This window comes from Notechis scutatus, chromosome 1, assembly GCF_049901735.1.
Source record: "Notechis scutatus isolate UNSWTSFEM ecotype Mainland chromosome 1, rNotScu1.2, whole genome shotgun sequence".
Classification (NCBI taxonomy): domain Eukaryota; kingdom Metazoa; phylum Chordata; class Lepidosauria; order Squamata; family Elapidae; genus Notechis; species Notechis scutatus.
In genome coordinates, this window is record NC_142009.1 from 319041045 (window position 1) to 319056368 (window position 15324).

The 15324-nt window shown below is 38.2% G+C and overlaps 1 protein-coding gene across 3 annotated transcripts in view; it reads left to right on the forward strand.

Annotated features, from left to right (window-relative positions):
• Positions 1 to 15324, forward strand: part of MDGA2 (MAM domain containing glycosylphosphatidylinositol anchor 2) — a 584772-nt gene that overhangs the window by 256109 nt on the left and 313339 nt on the right. For 2 of the 3 annotated variants that reach the window (XM_087952462.1, XM_087952461.1), the window contains exon 3: positions 582 to 756. In XM_087952462.1, the coding sequence (XP_087808588.1) occupies positions 582 to 756 (175 nt within the window). The remainder of the gene's footprint in view (positions 1 to 581; positions 757 to 15324) is intronic. The other variant, XM_087952463.1, reaches the window with a different exon arrangement.

Below are 15324 nucleotides of genomic sequence, written 5' to 3' on the forward strand. Positions count from 1 at the left end.
AATCTAAATCCTTGCCATGTGAACCCTGCCAATTTTATGTATTTTTCTATTCAATTTTAAATGTGTTATTTTTTTAGCCACAGAAAAAATCTGCAATTTTATTTATAATGAAAAAGTTTGGATCCTGTTTTCCTAATGCACATTTTTTCCCCAATAAAAGACTCATTTTAGTTCTATGTGAACAGGGAAATCCTATAAAATTTGGTAACTAATGAAATACATTTAATTAGTGTTACGTTGATTCTAGAAAACTTAGTTCTTCTGAATGTTTTTAGACCATGCATTGCTGTAAAATTCAAAATGGTAAATAACAAAACAAATGATATTAGACATCCTAAAAAACAAACTGAGTTTTTATTTCTTCTCAAGTCTAAATTTGTTCATAATTAGCCCATATTTGATGGAATTACATTGAGTTAGTCATACATAGCTTTCTTTTTCTGTATCTTAGTAAAATAATTCCATGTCTGCTACTTGAATACCTGATATTCTCTAAATGCAATGTTGTGTGTGCTACTGTGTCACGACAAAAAGAAGAGAAGGGCCAACTAAAGTAACATTCTTTTTTGATGCTTGCTCAGATCAGGTGGACAAAAACAGCAGGAAGTGCCTCTGACCGGTTTCAAGATTCGAGTGTTTTTAATGAGACCCTGAGGATCACAAACATACAGCGACATCAAGGAGGGCGCTACTATTGCAAAGCTGAAAACGGCTTGGGCTCACCAGCAATCAAGTCAATAAGGGTAGACGTATACTGTAAGTAAATTCATTCCAGAACTCTCTGTTACTGAGTTCTATTTTCTCTGCTGCATTAAACTAGGAGGGCATTGAAGTTGTCAGTCTGGAGTAAAACAGTTATCTGTCAGTCGAGTTGTCAAAATGTCAAAGAAGTGGCCATTCTTTTTGGGGGGTGGATTTAAACATGGCTGAAATTTATCTTTTGAGAACTTTGAACTCCATATCCTCACATCTAGCCATCACCACTTTCACAGTGTAAGGGGAAGATTGATTGAGGCATCGTGTCAGTAAGAATTGACACTAGTGAAATTCCCCCAGGAGTAACACTTTTGTCTTTCATAGCACTGTTTTGGGAGGGCTTAAAATAGCATCCATCAGCCAAGTGCTGAAGCCGAACTTCTGGTGAGGCTTCCAGATGTTCTTCTCATTTGATGTGGTTTGCTCCAGCTTTCATCCTTTGACAATAAATCAATAAATCTGTCATTAATGGCAGTCCTAACCTCAGGAGAGAACACCAAGAGAAGTGCAGATATTTCTTTTTGTTCCAGGAAAGAAATGACATAAACTGATAAACGCTGCACACAGGTGCGCAGTGTTTCAAAAAGCACTTTTTTTACTGCTTTTTCAATCTCAGCTGTGCCGTGCAAAGCAGCTGAGGTTGAAAAAGCAGGAAATAAAGGTCAGGTAAGAGCCCGGGTGAGCAGGTGGGCCAAACAGCAGCAGACACAGAACCGGTTCTATGTCTGCTGCTCTTCAGAGCGACCGGTTTTACAGAGCCAGGCAGAACCAGATGTGTTTGTACATCTATTCATATATACACTTAAATATTGTGGTGTTACACAAAACCTTTTTCCAAGTGGGTTTAAAAAAAAAAAAATAATTTTCTCAGAACCAGTGAGAACCATTAATTAAAGTAGTGTTCCTCAATTTCAAATGTGTGGACTTCAGTTCCCAGAATTCCCCAGTCACCATAGGAGATTCTGGGAGTTGAAGTCCACACATCTTAAAGTTGCAGAGGTTAAGAAATACTGCATTAATACATCTACTACAGAGGACCTAGAAATAGTCATATGCAGCTAAAATAAAACAAACCACGGGCTTCTTTAAATAAAACTTAGCTAAGTCACACACAGGGCATCTTATCTTTGATTATATAGGCAGCCCTCACTTAACAACCTTTTATTTAGCAATTGTTCAAAACTATAGCAGTCCTTATAAAATTGGCTTGTGACCAATCCTTGCATTTATGACCATGCAGAATCCATGTAGTTATGAGATCATGATTCAGGTGTTTGGCAACCATCACACATTTGCAATAATTATGACCTCCCAAGGTCATGTGATTGCCATTTGTGACTTTCCCAGCCGGCTTCTGATAAGTAAAGTCAATGGAGAAGCTGACAAGAGGCCACAAGTTAGTCACATGATGTCTCACTTAAGAACCACAGTTAATGACCACAATCACTAAGCCAGGAGTTCTCATGATGTTTTGCATTACAACTTCACGTGCTGACAGAGTTGCTGGTTCCAATTAGGGACATTAAGTGAGGACTGTGCTGTCCAGACAGTATATAGGTAATTGGGAATTGAGATAGTTAAGTTAGAATTGGGAGCTGTCCCCTTAAGGGAATGCCTCATGGTAAATGTAGTTAATGCATCATGGGAAATGTAGTTCATGTCATGTGGCTACATCTGTAATCCTGATTGGTCACTGAATTGACCCTTGGTTGGGTTGGGGGATTTCCTTTACTCCTGCTTGGACTCCAGCAGTGTGCTGGTGTCCCACCCTTTGCTCCAGCATTATGGGATGAAAGATCACTATCCTTTTACACTATGAAGTCATCTGTGCAAAGAGTTGGACATTAAGATGAATCTCGACATAACTGTGAGTTATACCTTGAGGATACCTTGTGATTCCAATAAAGAAACTTTGTATGGAAGCCTTTGTAGAGTTTGGCCTGTCTGTCTTTATATTCAGCCAACAATTAAAGACAGAACAAGGACTACCTATATTTATAAAGCAATTTCCTAGAACCCTCAATGACCTGGTCTTTGTTCTCTTCCACTGACTTCCACAGGAAGAAAAAGCACATTCATCCAATAGGAGCATTTCCAAGGCAAGGGAGCAACTTCTAAGGAGAAAAAAATAATAAAAGGGACCAATTCATGATTAAATAAGCATCTTCCTGGTGATTCTTATCCCTATCTGATTAGGCTGAGTTAAAAAAAAATCACATTGGCTGATTTAGGTAGGTTGTGATCTTAGCAAATTCTGTGCTTTGAAGAATTGTCACATGGACAGTCTATTTTATTTTAATAAATTAGAAATAATTAAACATAGTGTGTATGTGTGGTTACTCTTCAAATATTGCTAATCCCCTAATGGTAGAATTAAATATTATAATTTGGGAGTGATGTTTTTAAGAGCTTGGGGACAGACTGACAGACTGCCAGCAACCCCAGATCTTCCGATTATACACGAGATGAGACTTGTTCTGGTATTTTGAACTCAGAATTCTTTAAGATTTAATTGGTGTCCTTGTAGCTAAGCTCTGATTGAATTAGGACTTGCTTGAGATGTCATCTGTCCATCGATGATGTGAGACAATATTTGCGGATCAATTTGATTCAACCTATAGGACACTCTTCCTTCTTTCAACAACATTGAAAATTTCTGTTTTCCTTCCTTTAAGCTTCATTCATTTATTAACCTAAGCCATTTGAGCTAAAAATAGGGGAATTTTATACATTTTAAAAGGCAACGAAGCTTATTAGAATAACAAAGGTAATATACTTTTAAAAAGGGATTCTAGTCTCAGACATATTCCCTGTTCAAAAGAAGTAATTGAGTAGATTTTGAACAAAAGGAGCATTAAGGGATCCCATAAGAATGTATCTTTTTGTGCTACTGATCCATGCAAATTCACAAGACCAGGAATTATGCTATGTGTGGTACACAAAGTGAAGAATGGGAAATAATGTGACTACGGGAGAGAGAACTCATATCTTGGGCTCTACCATTTGAAGGTGTAATTGAGGACTCGCCTGACTGAATGTGCTTTTAAATCAGGAAATAAGAGCATAAAAACATAGTAGCGTAAGATTGGCCTTACTGGATCAGGCCAAGCCCCTCTTAATGTACCATTTTGTTTCTCAGAGATGCCTCTGAGGTCTTCACAAGCAGAAGAACTGTTTTTGATCTTGAAGTATGAGTCTAAAGTCTAATAACTCTTGACAAACTTGACCTCTGTGAATTTATCCAATCCCCCTTTAAAGCCATCCAAGTTAGTAACTATCTCTGCATCTTGCAATGAATTCTACCAGGTAGCTCTGTACTGTGTAAAAAGTGCTTCCCTTTGTCTGTAAATAAAATGCTGAGGAATAAAAAGGAGCAAATCAGGAAAAAAGGTTTAGATCAGGCATGTCCAACCCATGACCCATGGCCTGCATGTGGCCTGGACATTAGATGTGGCCTCACAAGTTCATATTTTTTTAACATTATTATGTGATTTATATACCTTAACTATAATATATATTATATGTACCCCAAGACAATTCCTCTTCATTCAAAGTGGCCCAGGAAAGGCAAAAGGTTAGATACCCATGGTTAAGATGTAGATTTCTTCCTGACAAGCTAGTTGTCTATATGAATGTATTTGCATGCTTGATGGATCAGTATTTTTTTCATGTGGTCTAGTAGAATATTGCAGGAGGTCTTGACTAACTTGGAATTAAGATGGAGCCAAAAATAGATACAATCCAGATTCGAAGTTCTAATAGTCACTCTCTCCCATGTTTGCATTTGCATTTTGGGGTGCTTGGCGTCTGACCCATATTTTCAGTCCTTTGCAGCACCCCACAGCCACGTAACTGTGATGTTGTTGTTGTTGTTGTTGTTGTTGTTGTTGTTGTTGTTGTTATTATTATTATTATTATTATTATTATTATTATTATTATTATTATTATTAAACAGAAACTGTCAGAGAGAGAGACTGTCCCTGTAAGGAGGAGGGGTCAAACAGGGGATTAGTCTGCAATTCTTACATAGAAACAAAAGATCAAGGTCCAACCATGCCCTCCCCCACAATGCTGTTGAACCTTATCTAATCTTTCTCAGGGATGAACTGCCCATCTTGGAAGAATCCTGTGAAATAGGCAATAGAATAATAAGATAGCTAGTTTAAACTCTTCAAATCTGGGTCTGCTTATGCCCGAAAGAAACCAGCATTTACTTCTGGTTTCCAGCCAACGCCCATTGTTGAGAATGGGTTTGCTTAATGACTGAGATGTTTGCTTAACAACCATGGATTCACTTAATGATCACCATAAAAAAAATGTTGTAAAATCAGGCTAGTCACATTATGGCTTGCTTAATGACCATCATGACTTATGGCCATGATTCTGGGCTCAATTAGGATCATAAGTCAAAGATTATCTATACCTAACACAAGTATTCTGTTCCAAGTTAATGGACAAGTATCATAGAATCATAGTGCTAGAAGGGACCTTAGAGGTATTCTAGTCCACCCCACACATACCCAAAGCAGAAGTCCTCATACCATCAATGAAACATGAATCAAATGCAATATGCTGAATCAAATACATGATGTAGAATTTAAATGATGTTCCTTGTATATTTGGTTGAAAAACCACTGTTTATTTCCAAGGATGGGAACCTTTAATAATTCCAGAGAGAATCTACTTAATGTTCAGTTCCATCCTCCATTATAGACTCCTTGCCATCCAAATGACCTTGCCAATTCTGCTGTTAATAAGAATAATAACATTATTTTAACAGTTTTTTATGGCTTACTGGAGATAGGAATCAAGACATCTGTCTCATGGGCAAAAAAAAAGTCATAGAAATGATAGCACATTCATAACTTCCAGATACTCTTTTAAGGGCACCTCCATGTAGAACACATTACATGAGTCCATTGAGGAGTTACCAGGATACAGGACATGAATGACCATAAGCAGTCTCCTGATCTAGGAACAAGTGCAACTGGCACATCACACAAAGCTGTTCATAACTACATCTGCTCTTTGAGCAGAAGTCATGAGTCTAATAGGACCCCATTAAGTATCACACCTGGCACCAAAGATGGTATATTCCAAAAGCAGCAGTACCCCGAATCCAGAGTTATTCAAGCTTCCAATGTTCAGTTGAAACCTCATCCAGGCCCTCACAGTCCCCAGGCACTTAGATGAGACATCACCAGCATCACTTAATTCACCAGAGGAAGAGATGTATAATTGGCAACATGTGAGCTCATCCAAAGTTGAATAAGAGGAAAAAGTACACTGGATCCTATGGCATAGTAGGTAGAAAAAATTCCAAAAGTGGAATCTCTCTCCATCCCCAGTCACTGCTGACTGGTAATGATCCTGAAGAAAAGAGTTGATCCAGCAAAATACAGTGAAATCCACCCACCCTGGTCCATAAGGATATAATGGTCAAAAGTATCAAAAGCTGCAGAGAAGTCAAGCAGAGCAAGGATGGCCATCATCCAAAGTACAACCAATTCTACCCAGGCCCGAATCCTGATCAACAGGGGTCTGGGTATCAGCTGGTGCTCCATTCAAAATCCAAGAAAGAAACACTTAGACTCTTTTAATTAGAGAAAAGATGTCTTTTACTGGATATGAAGTGGTAGCAACAAGAAGATTCTGAATCTGAGGAAATAGGCGCGTAAATCACATATACAAAGTGATGGAAATGTTCCCACCCCCAATAGTTCAAATGGTTCTTCCAATTAAAAGTTGTGAATATCATCATGTGGACATCTTCAGGTGGTGATGAAGTTTCTGTCCGTTGACCTTGGCATACTTTGATAAAGGTTTGCAGCTGTGCAGAGAAAAGAAAGCTAAGCAAGAAATAGAAACCTAAGCAAGAATGCACTCTCCCCCCTCCTCAGTTTATACAATGCTAAGTTTTACCACCTCACTTCCCATACTTGTCCCCCCTCCTCCCCCCCCCGTTACTTATGGCAACCGAAAGATGCAAAGCAGAAGTAGAAGATCTTGAAGGCTGACACTGGGTATCTGTGTCATCCAGGGTCTTCTGAAGTTGTTACACAACCACCTTCTCAATTATCTTTTCCCCCAGAAGGGAGGTTGGATACTAGAAAAAAATGTTTAGAATGATGGGATCCAGCAACATGTCTCTTGAGCCCTGTAAGATGACAAAACTGTACTTTTTAATGAAACAGCCTTTTTTTTTTCATGCAGTGTCTCTCTACCATTGAGAGATTATCTACTGGAGATAAAAAAGAAAACAAAGCTTTGAGTTCTTCTCAGTATGTGAGGTTATACAGCAGCCATCTAATTATCCAGGAAAGACCAAAACAACTTTGGATAAACTTCCAGTGTATTCTATTAGTCTTTTTCTGTTCAAGTTCTCAGTGCCCAGAGTTGAATGTTAACAAGGACCCTTCTGAATATTTTTGCATACAACTGGAACAAAGTGATGTGAACAGATATACTACTGAATCTTTTCTCGTTTTTTCCTGCTTTATGTTTTATCAATGCAAATCCAAAAGGAAAGAACAAAAGATGCAAATCAGCTGACAGAACTGAAAACGCCACATGCTGTGTATGTAAACCTGTCTGCATCAAGATGAACAGTGAAAACAAAAAGAAGAAATGGAAGAGAAGGGAAAGGAGGGGAAGGGAAGGGGAAGGGAGGACGGAAGGAAGTCTCACAAATCCATCTACACACAATTTCAGGCATCCTGACATCTCAAAAGAGGGAGAGAAATACAATAGGAAAAGTTTGCTGACACGAAAACCCTCCTGAGCATCCAATTACAACAGGGGTGTGAAACTCGATTTCATTGAAGGCCACATCAGGGTTGTGTTTGACCTCAGGGGGCCAGGATGGGTGTGGTCAGAGTAGGCATAGCCAACATGACATCACTTGTGTCAGGAGGGATGCCTGTGGTGGCCCAAGTGCTCTGCCAGCAAAAACGGGCTCCTGAGCTCTGTTTTTGGCTGAGATGGCCTCCTGCAATCTTCTGCCAGGAAAAATGGAGCTCGGGAGGGCCATGCGTGGCCGTCACAAGCTCTGTTTTTGCTAGCAGAGGCACTGCGGACCAGTCCTTCACTATTTCTAGGATGGCCCTGCGGACCCAATCTAAGCACCTTGCGGGCCGTATACGGGCCCCAGGCTTGATTTTGACACCCCTGAATTACAAGATCTGACTTGCAATGAGGGAATTGTATTTGTGTCATATCATCTAGATCAGGGGTCCCCAACCACCGGTCCGCGGACCGGTACCGGTCCGCGGAACAAGTCCTACCGGGCCACTGGTTGCTGGCGCCACCATCTTTTTGATGAAAAAGTGCTTCCGGTGAGCTTTTCCAGGTAGAAAGCTCACCAGAAGCACTTTTCATCAAAAGATGGGGCGCTAGCGCTTCGGTGAGCTTTTCGGGTAGAAAGCCATTTCTACCCAGAAAAGCTCACGAACGCTAGCGCCGCCATCTTTTGATGAAAAAGTGCTTCCGGTGAGGTCACCGGAAGCACTTTTTCATCAAAAGATGGCGGCGCCCAGCTGATGCCGGTACCGGGCCGCGGCGCCCAGCTGATGCCGGTACCGGGCCGCGGCATAAAAAAGGTTGGGGATCACTGATCTAGATCGAGCCAATACGTAAGAGTAACTGTGGGCTTGTTGTTTCTTTTTCTCTTTTGAATTTTTCCCAGGAAACAGTCAAAAAATTCTCAGCAGTACCTTTTCCCAAGTGTGCAAGTGACCTTTTCATCAGAAGGTCAAACTGCCTTTTTCTGTGAGAGTGATTGATGCCTTCTATCATTCCACATCTATCCTTCCTGTAACATCCAAAAAGTCTTCCCTTTTCAGCTATGTACACCCAATGCCTCAGTCGGATCATTCTCATGTTATTGGCAGCTGAAGATCACCAGTTTTATTATTATTTTTTAAGAATGACATATCACTTTCAATGTATAAATGTATAAGGGCCTTAATATACTTTATGTCATTCAAAGGTAATCAGCATTTTCAGGCAGCACAGTATCAAGCAACATTGAAGAGGCCAAAGGATATTTTTTTAAAAAATAAAATAATGATGATTCAAATTGCCATAATCTAGTTCTTTTGAGACTGAATATGATTCTGTACAAATTCCTGAAATATCTCACACACAAAACCAGTCCTTTTAGACATGTTTATGTGAAGGTATGTAATATTATCAGATTGTAGAATTTGTCTGATGTCATTAACAATACGTGTAAAAATCAAATTCATTTGGACCATTAAACTTCAGAGAATTTCCATTTTTTCTGAGTTCCGATTCAAGTCAAATGCCTCAGTTCCAGTTGGCAACTGGAGATTAAATGAACTTCTAGAAAAGTATTTGAATCAGTGATGCCATGTTTATATGAAAATATCACGGAAGGGAGAAGGAACTTAATTTCCTTACAAGTTCTGATTCATGTGCTCAGAAAGATTAGCCTACATTCCTGCCATAAGTGTCTCTGAGTGGCTATCTAAATGGAACTGATCAGCTTTCCAGGTAACTGAGCTGAAATTACAGATTTTTGTTTTCTATTGTGGTGTTCCACTTTTCAAATGGTTTTTTTCAAGGAAATTCACCTTGCATCGACTCTGTTGTCTTGCTAAGCAAAGCCCTTTTTATTTTTGTAAACTATTGACACACTATTCTCTTTCTTTGTTTTTCAATTCCACTGTTATGTTCTGGCATCATCTTTGCAGTTGGTAGTTTTGATTGTTGTTGTTTTTTCCTGATTGTTGGAATACAATTGCAATTTTTTTATAACTCTAAGTAAGTCTGAAGGGTGGAATATGTATTTCATATGCAATCAACAAATCAAAATGATAATTGCAAGAGCTATGTGAATTAGCAAAGTTTATTCCCCAAAGACAGTTGAAGAATCAAGGCTTGGGTAAGATTTGTAGAAAGTCTATGGTGAAGAGAAATGTCTCTTAAAGAAAAAGAAAAAAAAGAACAGGTGTGTAAAAGGGGAAAATCTTATCTCTTAGGGACTTCTGGGCCTGACTTTGCAACTTTGCAAAGTAATTTCAGACTATGCTGCCAAAATTTACTGGAAGAAATGACTAGTTTTTTAAAGCATAGTTTCCACTAAAATCACAGCCAGGATAAATGCATTTGGAGGCTTAACACAATCAAATGCTCACACCAAACTCCTCCCCCTTTTCCCCAAACCCCAGGCTGAAACAGTTTGGCCCTTGTATCCTGGAGATGCCATTGCATCAAAGAATCCACCTGCTGGAGCTCTCCTGAAGGGCATGATAATTGGTTAAGAAAACACTGGTTTTTATTGCAGGCCAAAACAATTGCCAGTTGAAAATAATATAATTTCTGTGCAGGATAGGAGATCTAAAAATTGGCTGGAGTGGGAGACATTGTAATAGTTTTAATAGCTCTCTTCAAATATGATTGGTGGCTATTAAGTCATAATAAATATGTCCAGATTTATTTTTGTCACCTATGAATCCAACTCCCAGAGCAAGAAAGTTATACAGCTGGCTCTGATCTTTCCCCAATATACAGATTGTCCTTGCAATATTGGATGAGGAAAAAAAAAACATCTTCTTTTCAGGAACAAGGAAACCACTGCAGGATATGGGAGGCAAAGCTATGTAATTCCCTCTGCGCTCAACCCAACTCATGTTGGAAATGATTTTTGTAAGAATGCAAAATTTTCATTTTCATTTCACAAGGATGCACTGGGTAATTCCCTGCTTGCTATACAGATCTGAATGTGTGATTCTGTTTGATCTCAAGAGCAAGTTAAATCTCAAAAAATTTGTCTCAGGCATGCACCAGGAATTAGCTTCTTCAACTCCATTCTCCTTTATTCCTCAGAGACCGGGTCATCATCATTTGGAAAACAATTCTAACTGCAACTTTTAGTATTCTTCTCTGTCATGTGTCTCAAAAACAAATAGTCTTTTTTTTTCAGCATATATGGCACTTTATAGAATAAAGCATATGAAATAGCAAGTGCTTCACAGTGCTTTACAGTCCTCTCTATCTGGTTTACAGAGTCAGCCTATTGCTCCAACAATTTGAGTCTTCATTTTAGCAACCTCGGAAAGACGAAAGGCTGAGTCAAATTTGAGCCAGTGAATATCAAACTTCTGGCAGAGTTGGCCTGCAATACTGCATTCTAACCACAGCTCTGAATGAAATGACATATCATTGCCCCAAGGACTTAAGAGTCAAATTTCCTATTGGAAAAAAAAAAAGGATGAAAGAAGAAAACAAGAAAAAAGAAAAGGCACTAGTGATTTTGGATTAATGTAAGCCTGCATTTAGAATTTGTTTGAGATTTGGATGCAGATGTTCAGGTTGGATGCATTTTCAGATAGCATTAAGATAATCAGAAGAATTTTGCCCTCTGTGGGATCAAAAGAAAAATGAGCTCCAACCAGCATCCCCTTTTGTATACTGTGGAACCAGTTATTCACTAACAACTGACAGTGAGTACAGCTGGTCAGAAGTAACATTAACTATTTTAATTAAGCAAAAGAAATTATCCAGGTTTTTTTGCCACTTGGAGACTGAATCTAGACTTGATGTTTGAAACAGAAAAAAAATGAAACTTTGACTTTGGTTTCATTTAGTTTGTTGTAGAAATGACTAGTATTCATTTATTAAAGATAAAGTTTTTCCCTGGCCAGTTCTGGGTGATTCTGAGGTGTGTGTGTGCTCTTAATTTCTTAGCTAAGGGATCCAATGTTGTCCAAAGACATCTCCAAGATCATGTGACCACCATGATTATACATGGAGGCACATGGAATGCTGTTATCTTCCCACTGAAGTGATACCTATTTATCTACTCACATTTGCAGGTTTTTGAACTGCTAGGTAGCCAAGAATTTGCTAATTAGAAGAAGTAAAAGTCTTATCCTCCACATTACTTGCTGACAAAACTTGGAAGTTATTGCTTTTTTCTCCCTTTTCTTTTTACCTCACACTTTCCTCCCTTCTTTTCCCTTCTCCAGTTTCTCTTTATTTCTATTTCTATTTTATATTCAGATAAACTTCATTTTTAAAATAAAATAAAATAAACTCAAGTAGTGCTGAGCAGAGAAATTCTTCTTCTTTCTTTTTCTACTACTTCTTATTCAATATAATGACCCAAAATGTGATTTCAACATTCTTCAAAGGATGGAACATTCTTGTACACCCTTAACAATGAGGTACTGAAAAGGCATGTATAACTGTTTGATCTTTCCTTATACAGCCTCTCTCAGATATTCTGTAGCTTCATTGACTTCCCATATTTCCAATGAATCCCATGGAAATATAGTAAGAAAACTCCTCCTTTGGGAGTTTTTACATGAGCAGATGTGCTCTTGAGAAATAGCTGGAGAATTTCTACTTCCCTTGAAAAATCAACTACACAAACATTGGTTGATGAATTTTGAAAGGTCATTATATTTTGCTAGGAAAAGAAGTGACCCATTCTTTTTCAGAAAGGGATACTGCAGCTGCATGGTTAATCTAGGCATTAATAAGTCCTAACTAAAGAAGGAAAATGGAAGTGGGGAGAATCTGCAACTCTAGATCAACCAAGTCAAAAAATGCTCAGTGTTTTTTCATATGTGTGTGTGTGTGTGTGTGTGTGAGAGAGAGAGAGAGAGAGAGAGAGAGAGAGAGAGGATGATTGAAAACTTTGCCTTGCAGCAGAAGGCACAACTGTATTATTTGCCTTGGGTGTGGATCTTCTGTGTTACCATGTCATTTTTCTCCACTATCAATAAATCCTGAGAACTATAGCTTGCAGTGAATTTCACTGGAAATGGCCAACAATGCTTACCAAGTGTCAGTTACCAAGAATCCATGAGAGAGGAAGCAACAGCCAAATCAGTTTAATGGTGCCATTTAACGCATGTTTGCCTGAGAATACACTCTCTGACCCTTCCTTCTATGCCCAGAGAGATGGAACTAATAACCCTTTTTATACAATACAACCCTCAGTTTCTTTGGCTTTCCATGAACATAATCTAGAACACTTCCAGTAAATGTCCCTGCAGAGACCTATAACTCTCTCCCACTTGCAGCAATTAAGATCCAATTCAGGGATTGCAAATATAGTTCAGCTTTCTCATTAATTTCCTTTCGGAGGTGAGCTTGCCTGGGATTCTGCAACACTTCAAATTGTCATCGCAATGCTGCTTGTAATGACTGTCCCAGGTAGCTCCCAACAGAATAAAGACCATATTATGAACTATCATTAAAGTTATCTTAGTATCCTCTCATCTTTTCTGCTCAGGTCAGAACAGGTAAGGGTCTATGTGTGTGTGAGCCAGCTTGAGAACAGCAAAGAATACGGAATCATACAGTATCTCTTCCCACTTATGATGATAATCATGTTGCTTGTATATTTACAATTTATATTGTTTTATTTGTTTCCTAGTATGATTTGATTGCTTATTAGTAACCTATGACTATCACTAAGTATTGTATCTTACGATTCTTGATCAATGTATTTTATTTTTTCTTTATGTAGACTGAGAGCATATGCACCACAGACAAATTTCTTGTGTGTCCAATCACACTTGGCCAATAAAGAATTATATAAAGAATTCAATACTGCATTCTAACCACTGCACCACTATGGCTCCTCATTGAGAATCCATTGAGAATACCTTGGTATTTGAACACAAAACTTTTTAACATTTATATTTTATTGTGTTTTACTAATATAGGTGAAATGTTAATATATATTGCTAGTTTATATATGATACGTCATATGCTAAATAAATAACATGGATGGAATCCATCCATTGAGAGGATTTTGAGATACTGGAAATAGCTGGGTTACTCAGGTATAACCTAACAGATGGAACAAAACTTGATCAGGCTGTCCTTGGCCATGTTTGTAGTCTTTAGCTGGACCTATCAGAATTTGCTTGAACAATTTAGAGCTCAGAAAAGTCTTTATAACTTCCAACTCAATAAAATCTTTACTGTACTCTTGGGAAATCCATAGGATTTGATTTAGGTTCATCTAGTGAACTCTCAGTTTGCTCTTAGTTTCTGTTTTCTCAACAAACTTGATTTTGAATTCTGAACTTGCATTGGACTTATGACCAAGCAATTAATTTGATAGCTGTATTGTGATTATAATCCAGATAATGAGCTGCTGCTTAGGAGACCAGGCTATAAATATGCAAAATTCATCTCTTTCCTTTAAAAAGTAGTTTATAGCAGCAACATTTCCCCACTTTTATAATGGGTGGTCAATGGGGCCACGGAAACTGGGGAAATGAATATGGCAAGTACAATTATAATTTCCTTCTGCACAAATGCCCTTAACCCTGAATCATACTTAGCCAGATGGTCATTACTCCTCTTCTAACTTGTCTTGCCTATATAGTTATTATGAGAATAAAACAGGAAATGATGGAAGTCCATCATTAGGGGTCTTCTGGACTACAGGTACATCAGAAGAGCCAGTGTGGCATAATGATTAAGAGAGAAGAACAAAGCTATCTTGAGCTCCTGGAAGAAATGGGGAATAGAGATCTAAATAATTATGTCTATGAATGATTCCCAACGAATCTGTACCACATCTCCCATGTATAATAGTAACCACGGGGTGAGCAGTTTGACCCAGATTAGATGATACTGCTAGAGAAGGAAGTATTTTTTTCTTATCCCATTTTATTAATGAAAATATGTCTCATGCAGTGAATATACAGAATAATAGAATTGGAGGTCTTCTAGTACAACTTCCTATTCAAGCAGGAGACCCTATGCCATTCCAGACAAATGGTCGTCCAATACCTTCTTAAACACCTCCAATGTTGGAGCACCCACAACTTCAGAAGGCAAGCAGTTCCACTAATTGTTCTCACCAATAGGAAATTTCTCAATTCTAGGTTGAATCTCTCTTTGTTAAGCTTTCATCCATTAGTTCTTGGCTTGCTCTATAGTGCTGTGAAGAGTAGATTGAACTCCTCCTCTATGTGTCAACCCCTCAAGTATGGAAACACACTACTGGGTATATCTAGACTTTGTGGGACTAGCTATACCCAGTTTCCACCACTGTTCGTCATATAGTTTAGCCTTCAGCCCCCTAATCATCTTTGTTCTTCTCTGTACTTTCATAGAGTCTCAACATTTTTGTTATATTGTGGTGACCAAAATACTGAATGCAGTATTCCAAGTGTGTTTTCTTCCCCAAACCCCAACAACTTTAATTTTAGACTGTTGACCTCATCCCATTTCTAAGAGGTCTTTAAGGGGTGTGCATAAGCGCACCAACGTGCCTACTGTCCCTGTCCTAATGTTCCCTTTTATTTGTATCCATTTCATGTATTCATAATCATGTTTATACTTATATCTGTTATCTAATACATGCTTGACAAATCAATAAATAAATAAACAAGTATGGTCTTGCTAGTGTGGTATAAAGCAATACTAACACTTCACATGATCTTGATACTATTTTTTTATTTTATTTATTTATTCATTTGATCTGTCAATAACTTACAAGATAATAGATATAAGTATAAACATGAGTAAAAATACAGGAAATAGGTATGAATAAATGGGGACAATAGGACAGGG